General features: G+C 44.6%; 1 protein-coding gene and 1 non-coding gene across 3 annotated transcripts in view; one reads left to right on the top strand and one right to left on the bottom strand.

Annotated features, from left to right (window-relative positions):
- LOC148479114 (rho GTPase-activating protein 7-like) overlaps positions 1-17,439 on the top strand; it is a 262,669-nt gene that overhangs the window by 196,249 nt on the left and 48,981 nt on the right. For both annotated transcript variants that reach the window (XM_088454946.1, XM_088454945.1), the window contains exons 8-10: positions 5,666-5,864; positions 8,225-8,444; positions 12,495-12,609. In XM_088454946.1, the coding sequence (XP_088311072.1) occupies positions 5,666-5,864; positions 8,225-8,444; positions 12,495-12,609 (534 nt within the window). The remainder of the gene's footprint in view (positions 1-5,665; positions 5,865-8,224; positions 8,445-12,494; positions 12,610-17,439) is intronic.
- Positions 204-394, bottom strand: LOC148479115 (U2 spliceosomal RNA). Its single transcript, XR_015871999.1, has one exon. It is a non-coding gene; the product is annotated as a U2 spliceosomal RNA (small nuclear RNA).

The following is a 17,439-nucleotide window of genomic DNA, read 5'->3' as shown; positions in this document are numbered from 1 at the left end:
TCATTATTCTGGCAATACCCCAGAATCCTTTGTTTAGTACGGATTTGGACTGTAAGTACGCTTGTGAGTCCTGATATGTATGTACCCACACTGCCCTGAAGAGTCGAAAACGAGCTTGAACCTATTCGGCAGAGGGTTGGTGGAGGACTAATAGTCTTGGGCAATGAAAAGAGGAGGATCCTCTTGTTAGAAGACTTGTTTTGGAAAGGTGCATCGGTCCTGGAAGTAATGCAATACCAGGTCAATGCGTGGAGTGGACAGAGCAAGGTCTTCTTCCATCTCCCTGTTCTAAAAATACATTTAATATATGGCCCCCAGATAGGGGGCGTATCAGATATTAAATTGATAAGAACAGATACTACACTTGATCTTGGCCAAAAGGCCGAGAAGCGATCTTTTTGAAAACTGACAAACCTCTGGTTAAAAACCGAGCAGGTGATATCTAACAATAGTGCAACAGACTTTAAGTTTTCTTAGGACCCAAAGGACCGAGAAGACATTCCTGAATCAGGTTTTTAAGTATGTTTCTGCCCAATTCTGAACTGGGGATCTTTCACGTGTCAGGCGAACGTGGTAACCACTATACTACAGAAACTATCTTTCTATGGGAAGCTGGAGCGGCTGAGGGAAATCTGCCTCAGCCTGAGTGGGATTAAATACTTATATAAAAGCCTCACCAAAAGAAAAACCGACCCCTCATCTGGCTTTGGAGAGCGAGAGAAATCTGGGGCACTCGGAAGAAAAACACACAAGCCACAGGGAGAACATACAAACTCCACACGGCGAAAGCCGCGGAGGTTAACAAACCCACGACCTCCGAGCGGCGAGGCGGCAATCTCAACTATTCTGTCAAAGGGAGATCCTCAGCTGGGTTAAATAGAGATATGTGTTTCTAAGTTAAAGTAACCTTATAAACCCAGCAGCCCCCTAATGCAGGGTGAGGCATCATAGCTGCTATTTGTAAATGGCTTAAGATGTTATTCTATTTAGAGCATATACATCTTCCTTCTCCGATTGTAGGACTATGTGACAACCATCTCTAAGAGGTTTTGTAAGATTCCCGTTGTATCTGACATCTCATTATTTGCCAATTGAGAGGTCTATATAAACATACTGTATTATTCATAGGATAAGATCCTATGAATGTTCACTACCCAGTGTACCACATGATTTAGGATCTGTGCTTCTGCCCAGATCGAACTGTGGACCTTTTGTGAGGCAAACGTTTACGTGGCATCCCCAGACGGGAATTTAAAACACACGCCTGTATACTTTAGAATCGCTGACCACACTTTGCAAATAGCGCTCCTAGCCGTGCTGAGCATATAAATAAGCAACCTGTTGCTTTAAACAGCTCTCCTGGCCAGCCTACACTCCACTGTGTACTTACAGTCTTTGGATAGGCATGAAAATCATCAGTCATTATTATCCTCTGTAGCAGCATTTCAGTGCAGTAAAGCCTCTCTCCGGATACCGGCTCAGGCTTGCCATATGTAGTAGACAGGTAATGGCCGCACGCAGCCCCGAGGGAAGCGCTAATGGCCGCTAGAAGCAATGCAGGACCCCGGAGCAGGCTCCGCCTCCACTATGGCGTCCAAACAGTACGCGCTTAGATTGCTTTCTAGCTGCTGCTAGTTTGCTGTAAATGCTAACCTGGCTACCCCACAAGATGGGGAAAGCCAGGTATGCAGAGTAATAAAAGACGGCTTAGCGCGCTGCACGCAGTGGAAACATAGCAGCAGCGGCAGCTCTGTAATGTCCTTCGGACTAAGGGAGGTCCGTACTACGCGCTGGACACAGCAACATACAGGACCTAGTGCTGACTGTTTGATGCAATTGGGCTCTCTTGGTAGACTGTGTGCTGATATCAGCGCAGTCCAGCAGTCGGCATTCAATGTCCTCCGGCTGTGCTATGGAAGCGCCGGGACAACTGAGCGCAAGGAGCAGATCACAGTGATAGGCTCCGCTCCATAATGGCCGCACGCTCTGCAAACACCACCTTTCTGTGCCTGGCAACCCTGCTAATCAGGGAGCCAGGATTATACTCACAACCTGCCGTGGCTGCCGATGGTGGTGGGGCTAAAGGGAGACTACAACGTGCGCCGCATGCAGCGCGTTGGTCAACCTTAGAGATGGTGGTCTCTGCAGCCGAGGACCACAGCGCGAGCCGCAACCAGCTGCGGTAGGGTCCTCCCGCAGCTCCATCGTCGCAGACAGGCAGAGGCAGTCGGCTGCCTGTCTGTCCTCAATGCTTGAAACAGCATCTTCATTTCCTACATTAAACTAAACTATGCCCTGAGGAGCATGAGAAAGTATAACCAGCTCCCTTGGGCACATTACTAAGACTGAGGCTTGGAGGGGGGTATAGATGGGGAGGAGCTAGTCTAACTTCTAAATTCTTCAAGTGCCAGCTTCTGGTTAGCGCACATCTATACCCCAATGTAATGAGACTCCAGTGTCCCCTAGTGGATGAAGGAAAAATGGGGTCTACCAGACGTGGATCTTGTGGCTTCAAGACACAACCACAAACTTCCAGTTTATGGAGTCAGGACAAGGGACCCCAACGTGGCCTTCGTGAACGCATTATCTGTGAGGTGGACCTTCCAGTTGACGTACCTCTTCCCTCCAATATCCCTTCTTCCTCAAGTTCTTTGGAGATTCAAACAGGAAGGTGGCATAGTCCTGTTGGTAGCTCCAGCTTGGCCCAGATGCCATTGGTACTCCGACCTTCAAAGTCTCCATAGACGTTCCTCTTCAACCTCCTCTACGACCAGACCTGTTTTCTCAGAATCCCTGTCTACATCCGTACCTGGCCCCGCCTGTCTTTAACTGCTTGGCTCTTGAGACATCCCTCCTAAGGTCTAAGGGATTTTCTAATTCTGTTGTCCAGACCATGATCAGAGCTCGTACACCGCCCTCTGCCAGGATTTATCACCATTTATTGCATACATTTTAGCAGTGGTGTGGCCCTAGAAACTATGATCCTCAAGTTTTTAAAGTTTCTAGAATACTTGTCTTTTTTCAGGCTTGATTGGATCTTCGGCTCTGCCTAGCATCTGTTAAAGTGCACGTCACTGCTTTATCCATCTGGTTCCAGCACAGAATTGCTCCTGAACGGTTGTTTACACCTTCGAGCAGGGTGTTTTATGTGTACAACCTCCCTTTGTCCCACCTGTGGCTTTGTGGGATTTGTCAGTGGTTCTTCACACACTTCAGTAACCTCCATTCGAACCCTTTGAATCAGTGGATGTCAAGTGGCTCACTGCAAAGACTCTGTTTCTTCTCTCTATAGCATCTGCCCATAGGGTATTGGATTTAGGGGCGCTTTCATGTTGCCCTTTTTAAGCTTTCATCATCACAGGGCTGTTCTTAGAACACATCCAGGCTTCCTTCCCAAAGTGGTTTCTCGTTTCACATTAATCACCAGACCTCTCGGCAGGCGACGTCTCTTTGGATGTGGGCCGTGCTTTAAAAATTACGTGGACCGCACTGGTTCCATCAGGAAATCAGACACACTTCATCGTATATGGATTCCAGAAGAAGGGATGGCCAGCTGACAAACTCTCTGGCCAGATGGATTCGCATGACTATTGCGCAGACTGGCCTTTCTGTGCCATGCTTCAGTATCTGCTCATTCTACTCGCGCTCTGGGTCCCTCGTGGGCAGCCCGGCATTACACCTCTGCTGAACAACTATGCAAGGTGGCTACATGGTCTTCTGTCCTCACCTCTCTTGGGTTCTATAAGTTTGTGACATTTGCCTCTCAGGATGCTTCCTTCGGGCGCAGGGTTCTCCTCTCAGCTCAGGAGCATCCCTGCCCTTAAACAACTGCTTTAGGACATCCCCATTGTTTCCATGTGGAGCCCTATGGACCCTAAAGAAGTAAAGGTAAAGTACTATTCAAGTATGGTAAAACTTACCCTAGTTAACTTTCTTCGAAGTCCATAGGTTCCGCAGTGCACCCGCCCTGACGCACCTGGCTTCTATGGGTTTCTTCTCTTGGTCACTTGGTTCCTTCTCTGTGTGAGTGTGATTCTTCAGTTTACCAGGCTTCCTTCACTCCTATCCTGCTCCTGCCTTGGGTTTATTAACAAAACTGAGTTGCCCTCAGGCTGTGTATAGGGGAAGAACCAGAGCGTCCTGGGATTGAAAAGCTTTGCTGTTGGTGTCTGGTCCTCCAAGTCCCAGCTACACCCCAATGTCTCCCTTGTAGAACCTATGGACTTCCAAGAAAGAGCGTTAACAAGGGTACGGTTTACCGTAACTTTTGCACAGTACTGTGTAATATATATATATATATATATATATATATAGTGTGTGTATATATAGGTGTGTGTGTGTGTATATGTATGTGTATATATATATATATATATATATATATGTAGAAAATACAGCGGCACTCACAGGACTGAATAATGAAGACTCACGACTCCAGTTGGTCTATATTCAACGTTTCAGTCTTACTCGACTTTTATCAAGAACAAGTTCTTGATAAAAGTCGAGTAAGACTGAAACGTTGAATATAGACCAACTGGAGTCGTGAGTCTTCATTATTCAGTCCTGTGAGTGCCGCTGTATTTTCTACATATACTTTTTGGTTTTTCACCATCAGAGGGCACCTGGGCAATTACTTTCTTTATAGTGGAGTGCCGGCGTCATTGCATTATATATATATATATATATATATAGTATATATATATATGTGTGTGTGTATGTGTATATATATATATATATATAGATGTATATGTAATATATTTAGGGTGACACTCTGGAGACTTATTCAAATATGATTAAAACGGTCCTGTATTTCCAATGTTTCAGAAGTGACCCCATGATCAAATACATACAATAAAAACACTTAAATACCCTCAAACCAATCTCATTAGCGCTAATACTTACTCACATGAGGACGCCAGCCTCGTAAGACACTGGGAGCACACCAGGAACGAACGGTGCCACCCAATGACTTTGAACGGTGCTGTCCTCCAATGTAAGCTGCCTAATAAAACTTCACACCGTTTGGTTTGTTATTGTGCATGGTGAGATTAAAAAACAAGGTGTATCACAGTCTACTAAGGTGGCACGCGCAAACACACACACATCATGGGATAGGAGTATGTAAAGGTAATGGCAGCACACTGGGTTCCAGCCTCATGGGGTTTGTACTACACCCGCACCCTACCATCAGTCTGAAACAACTGGAACCGTGACTCATCGGACCACACCACATGTTGCCAGTCCTCCAGGGTCCAGTTGGCGGCGTCACAAGCTCAGGTGAGGATCTGGATCTCCTCTTTAGAGAAGCCTGAGGTCCACAGATTGCTATATGTAACCTCAGATCTGGGAGTATATTTGCTAAGCATCAGTTTTTCAAAGCTGCTGATTCTCAGCGGCTTTGAACGCTGGTCTTTAAAAGTCATATAGTACATGCAAAACAAGCCTTATTTTGTATGCATTGCTATTGCCCTTTTAAATACAAGCTCTGAACGTAGTACTCTGTGATATAGTGGTTTACTTGACTTGAATGTTGAATATGTACAGGGTTTTCTTACGTTTTTATTTTTCATTCTTTGACATATAATGCTTCTCAATATATTAAATATTCCAGATTGCTAGTAATTTATATTCAACACACATTAACTTGATCGCTTCTCTTATTTTAAAGGTTGGTCTTTTTCGAAAATCGGGTGTGAAGTCTAGAATCCAGGCTCTGAGAGAAATGAATGAACTGGATTCTAACTTTGTGAATTATGAAGGCCAGTCTGCATTTGATGTAGCTGATATGGTGAAGCAGTATTTCCGGGATCTACCTGAACCTATATTCACAAGCAAGTTATGTGAATCATTCCTGCAGATTTATCAGTGTAAGGTTCCTTCTGATATGCTCTTCACCCAGTTACCGCTCTGCTAAGGAATGGATTAATTCTTACTAACATATAGGGTCTTATTCAATTCTTTTCGCCTCTGCGAAAAAGTTCCGCCTGCCGCACTTTTCACCGACATCTCCTGTTTTGGACGCGAAAACTTATATTGCGCGCCCCTGTTTTTCGCCCTATTCAATTCCAAACCAGGCGAAAACGGCAGGCGGCGAATTCAGAACAGACGGAAAGTGCTGTCAGAATTGGGGAAATAAATCTGAACCCCCCCAAAAAGATGCATTAACATTGTGGATTAATGTAGAAGTGTTCCAATAGCCCTGTAAAACTATTTGGGGTACTGAAGTTGTTGAAATCCTTGTTATTAGCGTCCTTGTTGAAGTGGTGAAGAATGACATTAAGCAGTATTTTTTTTGTGAAAATAAGTAGTCCTGTAAAATTTGGGGTACTTGAAAATGGGTACTAGCATATTTTAAAGTCTCTAAAGTGAAGTTTTGAAAAACGCACCTCTAGCCAGCACCTGCAATCCTAAAAACACCTGACCCATCCTTGCAAACCCCTAAGAAGTCTATTTCGCTAGTTTTTATGCTAGTACCCCCACCTTGTACTTTTCGCCCCCAAAATGAAAGTACTTTTTTGTGGTGTTCTTTTTTTTTTCCGCATATTTTTTTGCCACAGTTGTCCTTTGGGGCCTGCCCCAACGGTGCTGAGAGGTTTCCCCACGTTTGCACCCCAAAATCAAAATGCTGCACTTCTTTTCTCCTGCTACTCAGAGGCTAATCTTTTTCGCCTATTACATTGCATTGACTTTCCGCGTAGACGAAAAGCGTCTGGAATTGAATTAGGCGACAAGTTCCGAGCAGGCGAAAAGCCGCGATCGGCAATACTTTTTCGCCGATTACGGCTTTCCGCGTCTAATTGAATACGGGTCTTAATAGCAGTGTGAGAGAGCGGTTTGTAAAAAGTCCTATTTTCTTGATACTAGCACAGATTTCAAGCACTGTCCGTTAATTTAGGCCTGGAGAAAGTGCCTCAAATATTATACACAAATTTTCTTTACTTCCAGAAGTATCTTATCTTCCTAGAGATTTTATTATAAGTATTGCACTCCAAAAATATATATTTAAAAAATAGTATAAGAAATTAAATAGGAAATCTAATATGATTATTTATTAAAGATATTCTTTTTAAGAAAACTGGTCTAATGCTTAGACAAAAATTCACGCACACATTCCACTAATCACAGTTGTATGTACATTCCTTAAGGATTGTTTACTGAACCAAGAATACATGTTTCATTTCTAGGCAATAAACTATTTCTTAGCAACTTTGTTCTTATGGTAATGTTTCTCTATAGGCATGCATATACATTGTCCACAGAGTGCTACATATTATCACCATACTGGTGAAGGTATTGCACAGGGTGTTGGTAATGGGATGGGTATGGAATGCCAGCGCTCGGGATCCCAGCGGTCTGAATCCCGACCCCGGCATCCCGACTGGGTTAGGATACAGACAGTTGTCGGTCGGTATCCTAACCCTGCCTCCCCGGTGTGAGAACCTAACCTCCCCCCCTAGTGCCTAAATCTAACCTCCTCCCCACGCCCTAAACCTAGCCCTCCCCCCTTAGGCACTCGGGGAAGGGTTAGGCACTAACTCCTAACACTAACCCACCCCCTAACCCTGCTACTTACCTTAGCGATGCCGGTGTTTGAGATGCTTGCCAGCATTCTGACAGCCGGAATCCCTGCGGTCGGGATATTGACTGCATCCAGTTGGTAAGTTCCCATCAGAAACCAGTGAAAATGTCAGAGGACACTGAGCACAATTGCATGCTGCATGTATTGTGATGGATACATATAATATCCTTAGTCATATGGCATTAAAGGAGCATACGCACTAGACGATATGCTCACTGAGCGATATCGTCTAGTGTGTCCCGGCAGGCTGTGCTCAGTGTCGTTCATGACATTGAGCACACCCGCTGAACGATATCATTAACGATATCATTCAGCGCCAGGCTCTCTCCCCCATTCCATAACATGCAGCAACCTGACGACATCGTCAGGTTGGCCTGCATGTTAACCCGATGAACGATAATGACGAACGACCCGCGGGAACGCGCGTCGTCGTTATCGTTCATCATTTTTGTGTTAAAAATGGCCGATAAAGTGGACGACTGAATGATAACGATATAGTTATCGTTCAGTCGTCCACTTTAATCGCCCAGTGTATACACACCTTAAGACATGGATTGACCTCTCAATATTTTTGTGATTTTACCTCTCAATATTTTTTGTGCTTTCTTACTCCTACAACTTGTGAATGGTTTCTTCGCTTCCCTGCAGACCTGCCAAAGGATCAACAGTTCTATGCTGCTCAGGCTGCCATACTATTATTGCCAGATGAAAACCGTGAAGCCCTTAAACTGCTTCTCTACTTTCTCAGAGATGTGGTTGCTTGTGCCACCGAGAACCACATGACTCCAACCAACATTGCAGTGTGTCTTGCGCCCAGTTTGTTTCATCTGAATTCTCTCCGAAGAGAGTGCTCCTCATCCTCAACTAGGCAAGTTCAAAACTGGACAGCGAAGTATTTATTGTAAAAGGAGAAGTATATTATTTGTATAAATGTCCATTAAGCTCTTTACATTTGTATTTTGCAACAGGGATACATACCAAACTTGCTCATTTAACATTAATAATTAAAGGATACTTATGGCAAACAATATTTTAACAACATATATAGCATTATTGTTTTATTGTTGAAACCCGCAGGACAGCCTGTCTCTTTGCTTGTTTTTTAGAATTCACAGTTCTAATTACTTTCTGTACTGCTAAGGGGAAATTCAGTTCCAGGAGATGTCGCTGAGCGTCACAGTGATGTTTGTCTGCTTTCATACAGTGTTTGCCTATTAGTACTTTGAACATCGCTTAGTTTCCAGCGCAGCTCTATGGGTTGCGAGGAGAAACTAGCGATGTTGCTGGTTGCTTTCTGCCATCACTGTTCATTATCTCACTTTTTAGTCTCTACCGTTTTGTACTGGTGGGTATAGTCACTTGATTTCTTAAGCAGCGCTGCTGGGACACAGGACTCCCGCAGCGCTGCTGAGTGACAGCCGGCTCTTCTCCGTCCTCCGTGCTTCTCTAAAGTCTGCCCTGACCATTGCCAGCGCCTCTGTACAGAACTTGCAGTATAACATTTATGCTGTAAGTTTGAAACCCGCCAGCACCAGCTACCTCTAGCCCCCGTGGACACGCCCCTTTATCTGTGACCACGCCCCATGTACCGGGATCTTACTGTAAAATGTTAGAGGGTATGTATTCTAGTGCTCCCTGACTGTGCAGAATGACCAGGTTACTATGGGACAATTCCTAAAAACTGGTGGAGGAGAGGGGGGGGCATTTTCAGTTTTTTTTTTCTCCTCTCAACAATATATCATTGATAAGCATGAGGTGTCTAAATGTAGTTTTGGAATACTAATCATTAATATTATATGAGGCATTAGAATGAGAGATTTTTTTTAAGTGAGAGCGGAGGTGTTTGTGGTGTTTACATATTTTGTATGGTTGGATCATTGTAAATGATGTAATCCATCAGATCACAACGTTCCCAGGCAGCCTGTGGACCAAAGAACTCTAGTGGTCGGCCTCAGGCCAGCTTACTGGCAGCTGTATGATCCAGCCATAGATCAGAGAGAATGCAGAGCAGACATTTCTTGTGTGGGGGGTGTTTGCATTCTCTCTTAGATGGGGAAATGTATATTATTGTGTGGGTGATTGTATTCTGTACTGAAGGTTATGATTTTATTTTGGGATTCACAGCACTGTATAACCTTCAGGACTCATTCTACTTGCCTAAATTAGTACATGTGATGAGTGTGAGACATTTTTATCGGAAGCCCTTATAAAGGATTAACTTCCTTTTATTTTATTGACCTAATCCTGCACTCTTACAGGGCTCCTTTCCATCCACCATGGGTGCTTTATTGTTTGTTTAATAAGCTTTCTCCTCCTCCTCCCTTACTTGCTTACTTTGAACAGGATTGCCAAACATATAGATGTAAATGTTTTACTTTGATTGAGACTTCAAAGCCGTATAATCTAAACGCCATGGAAAAGCCCTGGCTCCAAGGATTACTGTCTTATCAGCCATTTTTTTGTGCAGTGTCATTCAGTAGGGCTGTTCTGTAGATAATTAGGTAGGAAATGTGATGTCATTATGTTATACAGAACTCTTACTTGTTGGTTTATGTTAAGCTCTGCCTCAAATCACTAAAATTATCACCATCCCATTTTGATTAAGTTATGTAATGCTGGCCATATACTAGTGCGATTTTGGGCCGATTGCCCGATTTTTGGACACGTTGTTCGATGAATCGTGTAGCATTTAGGTAGGAATACGATCCGATGCGCGCTTCTGCAGCTCTTAAAACGTATCGTTTGATCAGATGTGTAGCCCATCTTATCTATTGTGATCATATGCCAATCGTGCCGTGTATTTGCGCATGCCCTGCATCGTGCGTCCAGCGCAATTTGTTAAAAAAAAAATAAAGGGATCCCCCCACTCCAGGGCAGCCCAGACCTAGGCTGATAGCCCGGGGTTATCATTCAGTAGGGCTGTTCTGTAGATAATAAGGTAGAAAATGTGATGTCATTATGTTATACAGAACTCTTACTTGTTGGTTTTTGTTAAGCTCTGCCTCAAATCACTAAAATTATCACCATCCCATTTTGATTAAGTTATGTAATGCTGGCCATATACTAGTGCGATTTTGGGCCGATTGCCCGATTTTTGGACACGTTGTTTGATGAATCGTGTAGCATTTAGGTAGGAATACGATCCGATGCGCGCTTCCGCAGCTCTTAAAACGTATCGTTTGATCAGATGTGTAGCCCATCTTATCTATTGTGATCATATGCCAATCGTGCCGTGTATTTGCGCATGCCCTGCATCGTGCGTCCAGCGCAATTTGTTAAAAAAAAAATAAAGGGATCCCCCCCCCTCCAGGGCAGCCCAGACCTAGGCTGATAGCCCAGGGTTATCCCCGGCACCACTGAGGCGGTGGGTGCCGCGGGTTGTTAGTGTATAAGTGTAGTGTAAAAAAAGAAGTAAAAACATTGTCTTTACGAGTAGAACTGCAGGTTCCAGCAAGCCTCCCCGGCATGCTGGTACTTGGAGAACCAAAAGTACCAGCATGCTGGCCATTAAGGGCATTGTAGTCAATGGTGGGAGCCATTCATTGGCGGAGAGAGGTGGGGGCTGACCTCTCAGCCAATGACCGCTCAGACGCTCCCTGGCACCCACCACCCCAGGGGTGCCAAAGATAGCCCCGGGCTATCAGCCTGGGCCTGGGGTGCCCTGGAGAGGGTTAGATCTTTATTGGGGGGGTCCCCAGCTCTCCAGGGAACCCGGTCTGGGCTGACTAGCGGTCAGGGCTGATGCTGCGGCTGGGGGGCCCGGTGAAAGGGCTCCCCGGGCTGTGGCAGCAGCCCCCTGCTAGAAAACTCCAGTGCTGGTTCTGGAACATACAGGGGAACCCTACGCATTTTTCCCCCTATATTTCCAGAACCAGAACCGGATCAGAGCCCAATGCTGGTTGTGCAGAATTCGGGGGACCCCTACGTCATTTGACCCCCGTATTTTGGCAACTAGGGCTGGCTTTGACTAGCCCGGTGCTGGTTGTGCTTTACATACAGAGGACCCCTATGTCGTTTGTCCCCCGTATGTTGGCAACCAGGGCTGACTTTGACTAGGCCGGTGCTGGTTGTGCTCACATGCAGAGGACCTCTACGTCGTTTGTCCCCCGTATGTTGTCCAACCAGCACTAAAATCCCGGGGCTGGTCGCTCTTTGGGGGGGCACAACGTTTTTTTTTTTCAAAACACATTTTTTTACATTTTTTTTTTCACAGATGCACGGGTGTTTCTCACTGAACCATCCCTGCATCTGTGTTTATTTTATTAAAGATAGATGCACACATCACTGATCTCCCTCCCACGCGCGTGCAGCAGTTTCTTTTTTTTAACAAATGAGGTATGTGAGATCGCATGAGCATCGTGTGTTAAGCGGACGGGACTGCCAGAGAGCTGCCGGGGAGTTCAAGGGAAATCGTAAGATGAAACTTATCTTATGCTTGTCGTACTAGTGTATGGCCAGTATAAATCATTCTTAAGATTATTTTACTTTAGGCAATCTAATTATTTCCATTGTTCCTTCCATACTTTATGGTCTGGTGATCAATGGTTTCTTTTTGTATGCTCCATCTTTATGTATGACTGAATGTTTACTACATTAAATAGGGGCTTTTGATGCATGTTTATTTTTAGCCCATAGGTTTCCTAGACTGTACTGGGAAAGATTGCATTGTATTTATTCTTGATGTGTAATGCTTTTGTTTTGGTACTAAGGAGGACATGTATCAGGCTTTCTCTTCTCCGCTTGTTCACTTCTCTTCAAGAGACTTGGTACATCTCCCCCTATGTTCCATGAACAACTATGCAGGTAAGATTCCAAACATATGCAAAGTTACTGTCTTCTTGTTGGCATCATCTATATTATCTCATAAGTAATGTTTTGGGTAATATATATACCTTATTTTCTTAATTTCAATTTATAGGTCAAGTCAGAGAAAATACAGTCTCGGAAAGCCAGACCAGAAAGACTTGAGTGAGAACTTGGCAGCAACTCAATGCTTGGCTCACATGATTGCTGAGTGCAGTAGGTTTTTTCAGGTAGATGATTTACATAAATGTAATATTGATATACTGCCAGTCCTATTACATAGCGCTATACAGATAATATGTAGTAATTTACATTAGTCCCTGCACTATTGGAGCTTAGGCTAAATTCCTATTCATATGCATGGATAGTGACTTGGGTAAAATGAAATCCATGAATCCAGTGCTGTGAGGCTGCAATTGTGACCATCGTCCATTAATATGCAGTAGAATAATATTTGGCTAAATGAAAAGAGAAGCAGTCTGCATCCTAACGGTCGGGATGCCGGTGTTCAAAATACCGGAGTCGGAATCCCAGCACCATAATTCCGGTCGCCGGCATCTTGATAGTGAGTATTTGGCTTAGGGGCAGGGTTAGGGTGCAGAAGGGGAGGGTTTAGGGGTAGGTTTAGGGGTAGGTTTAGGGTACTTAGTTGGGTCGGGATTCTGTCGGGATGCCGCTGGCAATATTCTGACTGTCGGCATTGCGTAACCAACCCAAATGTAAAAGGTCTGTGTACTAAAAATGGTGAGATTGTTTTGAACATGGTTTAGACACTTCACAATTTTTAAAATACTTTTTCTTCTTCAGGGTCCATAGGGGCTCCATAGAGATACCATGGGGAAATGTGGTTGGAATGATCCAGGCACCAAACAGTTAAGCTTTCAGCTCCCAGGATGACTCGGGTCCTCCTCCACATGGCCACAGGCATTCAGTTTTTCATTTGGTGCAGCAAGATTCAGACGCACCTTTATAACGGGGACTGCTCAGGCAGACCAAAGCTTTTTATTTTATGGTTTATTTTGTTTATTTTTGCCTTAGAGCAATCAGCACTTGGCTACCCCCGCCGACACCGCAACTCCAGTAACCAGACTGGTCATTTAGGCGGGCACCAGCGGAGCTTGGCTAACGGCGATGCTGGAACCCGGGACTGCAGCTGGGAGCACAGGGAGGCAGGTAAGGTGGTTCCTCTTCCACGGGGAACCACGTAGCAGTCCATACCTCCAGCAGTTTGAGACCTGCCGGAGGTTGCTGTAGTAGGGCGACTGCTGTGTCCGCTCCCCCACTAGGCCACTAGGGCAAGTCAGTCTGGCGCCGGACATGTTATAAGGCAGGTGGTTAATACAGCATAGGGGAGGTAGGCTGTCCCCGGCAGCCCCTCCCCCAGCCCATACGTTCCAGCTGAGGTTTTCCCACATCTGAGTTGCTCCTCCTACCCTCCTCTGTATATGAGACGCCCAGCGACCACTATCAGTGCTCTGCTGAAGCTGCTAGTCTCAGGAGGTTTTGGGTCTAGTGTTCCTGTATACCTCTCCCCAGAGGCCAGGTTATACACAACTCAAAATCCTACCAAGCCTTGTGTTGATTACCAAGTAGTTGATTCAGGGCCCATTGCAGGTATATTGTACATGCATTGTATGTGAGTTTTGCTAGCTCTGCTGTGTTGTTACTGCCTTTACTTTCTGTACTGTCAGCAATAACTATCACTGCTATTTCTCCTCAACCCTTTGCTACAGGTGTGTGTGGAATATATATATATATCCCGGCACCATTTAATGTGTACAAAACACATATCACCGTCACCAAGAGGTGACTGTGATATGTGTTTTGTACACATTAAATGAATATATATCAGTCTCCAAGTGCCGCTGATTTGTTGCATATATCTCTGTACTACGGAGGGCACTGGAGCATCGATTCATTAGGAAAGCAGAGTGCCGGTCCGCTGGACGTATATATATATATATATATATATATATATATATATATCACAGGGGCTCTGCACTCACCATAATAACTAACAATAATAATAGACATAATAAACAGTGGGGTTTTGGTTCATGAATTGATCAATGCATTTAAGCTTGCAGCCCGCGTTTGCATTGATCAATTCATGAACCAAAACCCCACTGTTTATTATGTCTATTATTATTGTTAGTTATTATGGTGAGTGCAGAGCCCCTGTGATTTCTATTTAAACAATGTGGTCACATACCATGTTGCACCCGAAAACTAGGAATGGTGAGTGCTGTGGATTAGTCCTTTTTGTTTATTATGATTCATTTTTATAATGAATCATTTTTGTGATCACATTTTCTCATGCACCCCTTTTAACTAGTTATCTAACTTGTGTTGTGTCAGCTGTTTTCCTAGGTGCTTTGCAGCAGGTGTGCTTGGTAACTGTCTCACATTTAAAAGCAAAGTTGCTGTGAGCTTTAAACCTTGATAGCATACCCTGAGTTCATCACTAATATGATGGCTATGTCCATGTTATAATTCTGAGCAATAGAGTAGGGACTTGCAGTAAAGTGGGGTCCCGTGACGCGGGCTGCAAGCTTAAATGCATTGATCAATTCATGAACCAAAACCCCACTGTTTATTATGTCTATTATTATTTTTATTGTTAGTTATTATGGTGAGTGCAGAGCCCCTGTGATTTCTATTTAAACAATGTGGTCACATACCATGTTGCACCCGAAAACTAGGAATGGTGAGTGCCGTGGATTAGTGCTTTATATATATATATATATATATATATATATAATATATATAATATATCTTAAATTGTACTTTACATTTATTGTTGCTTGTGAAGGCAGTCACATTTTGCACTTATTTATTATGTCTAAAATTAAGGGTAAACAGGAAGCTGTGGCCCCGGTGCTGGTTTCATGTAAAAGCTGTTTGGCCGGCTTGTCCCCTTAGGACTTTCTAACAAATAGCAAACAAACCATCCTGTATAAAGAACCGCCTCACCAGTCCAGTCTACCAGCCCCAGTACAGGAGCCATCTTGGGTGTCCTCCTTGTCTCAGGTTATGAAGCAGCTAGTGGACCATTTGGTTGCTCCCATGCTGCCTCCCATATTGGGATACCCAAAGCAGTTTCAGCCTGCTATGTTTGCCCCCTATACATCCTTCATGGATGTATGTTTATGCTCACTCAATCAGAATATGGCTCAGTCAGCTTCTGCGTTTCAACAAATGTTGCAGGAGAACAGACTGGTAGCCATTAAAGCGCCTAAGCGGATGATATAATTTTGTCAGTCTGCCCAGCATGTAGATTCAGAGGCATCATCGGAGAAGTCAGGGTCTATCTCAGGAGAAGAGGACCATCCTTCTACAGCGGATGTCCCTTCATGGTGAGGGCGGTCAAATCAATCCTAAATATAGAGGATGATGAGCCAGCTCCTAGAAGTAAGGCTCCTGTGTTTAAACACTGGTGGTAAAAACTGAATTTGCTAAGTTTGAGCAGCTCACTGAATTTATTGGTGAAGCATGGAGTACTCCGGATAAACTGTTCCATGTTACAAAAAGATTAGCATCCTTTCCCACTTACTGAATGAACTAAGTGGCAAGTCCCTCCTATTGTGGATGCTCATCTCACACATTTAGTCAGGAGCATTACATTGCCTATACCGTCCGCATCTACCCTTTAAAGATTCTACAGATAGAAAACTTGAAACATGTCTTAAATCAGTGTTTTCACTGTCTGGAGCTGTAACTCATCCGGATATGGCTGTGGCCTGGGTATCCAAGGCTGTTGGGCATGGGGGCATTGGAAGATACTCTACCAAATGCTACCATAGAACAGCTGATATATATCTCCCACATATGGGAAGCAGCCTCCTATTTAGCAGAAGCTGCAATAGATGCCGGACTTCTGACTTCTAAAGCATCGGCAGCTTCGGTTGTTGCTTGTAGAGCCCTTTGATTAAGGTCCTGGAAAGCTGATGCGGGATCCAAGTAGACTCTGGAATCCATTACTTTTTATGGAAATACTATTTGGAGCAGAATTGCATAAGATAGTGGCTACTCTGGCAACCTCAAAATCTGCAGGTCTGCCATCAACCGCTACATCAAAGCCTAGGTCCTTTTGCCCTCATGGAAGAGCAAAAGGACAGCCTTTCTCCAGACAGCCTAGTTCTCGCAGGACCACCAAGCAGCAACTAAGAGGTCCTGGCAGGTCAGACGTTCAGCTTTCAAGCCGGACGACAAACCCTCCACCTGATGGGGCGGGCCTCCTCTTGGGGGATCCCAGGGTGGGAGGCAGACATCTTAATTTTGCGGACTACTGACATCAAACAACAACAGACGCCTGGGTTTCTCCCCCATCAGATTCTATCAAGGCCTTGGCCCTCCAAGAGGCTATTTACTCCCTGATACGGGCAGGGGTGATAATCCCGGTTCCTGTCTTTCAACAAGAAAGGGGTTATTATTCCAATCTGTTTTTGGTTTCATCCTATTCTAAATCTGAAAACCCTCAACAAGTTTATCCGTTTACCCAAGTTCCGTATGGAGACTCTTCGTTCAATTATTTTGGCAATGGAACCTGGGGATTTTATGGCTTCCCTGGACATTCAGGATGCGTATCTGCATGTGCCTATTATGCCATCCCACCAACAATTGCTATGGTTTGCTGTCCTGCAACAACATTACCAATTTCAGGCACTGCCCTTTGGTCTATCAACAGCCCCTCGTCTCTTCACCAAAATAATGGTGGTTATGATGGCCTACCTAAGTCGTCAAGGAGTCAGAATACTGCCATACTTGGACAACCTCCTGATATTGGCATGGTCTCCAGCTGTTTTACAGCACCATCTCCAACTGACCATTGTCTGCCTACAGACGCATGGCTGGATCATTAATCTGGGGGCACTTCTGGATTCTCAGACACAAAGGTTGTTTCTGCCAAGGACAAGATTTCGGCTGTATTATTGCAAGTGCGCAAACTGCTCCGCAAGCAAAGGGTATCCATTCTATCAGTGATGCAGGTCCTGGGGTCAATGGTATCCACCTTGACATGGTGGAATATGCTCAGTTCCACTCCAGGTCTCTGCAACAAT

The sequence above is a fragment of the Taudactylus pleione genome, unplaced genomic scaffold, assembly GCF_031769625.1.
Source record: "Taudactylus pleione unplaced genomic scaffold, aTauple2 ptg000637l, whole genome shotgun sequence".
NCBI classification, from domain to species: Eukaryota; Metazoa; Chordata; class Amphibia; order Anura; family Myobatrachidae; genus Taudactylus; species Taudactylus pleione.
This window is presented reverse-complemented; position numbering and strand designations above follow the sequence as displayed.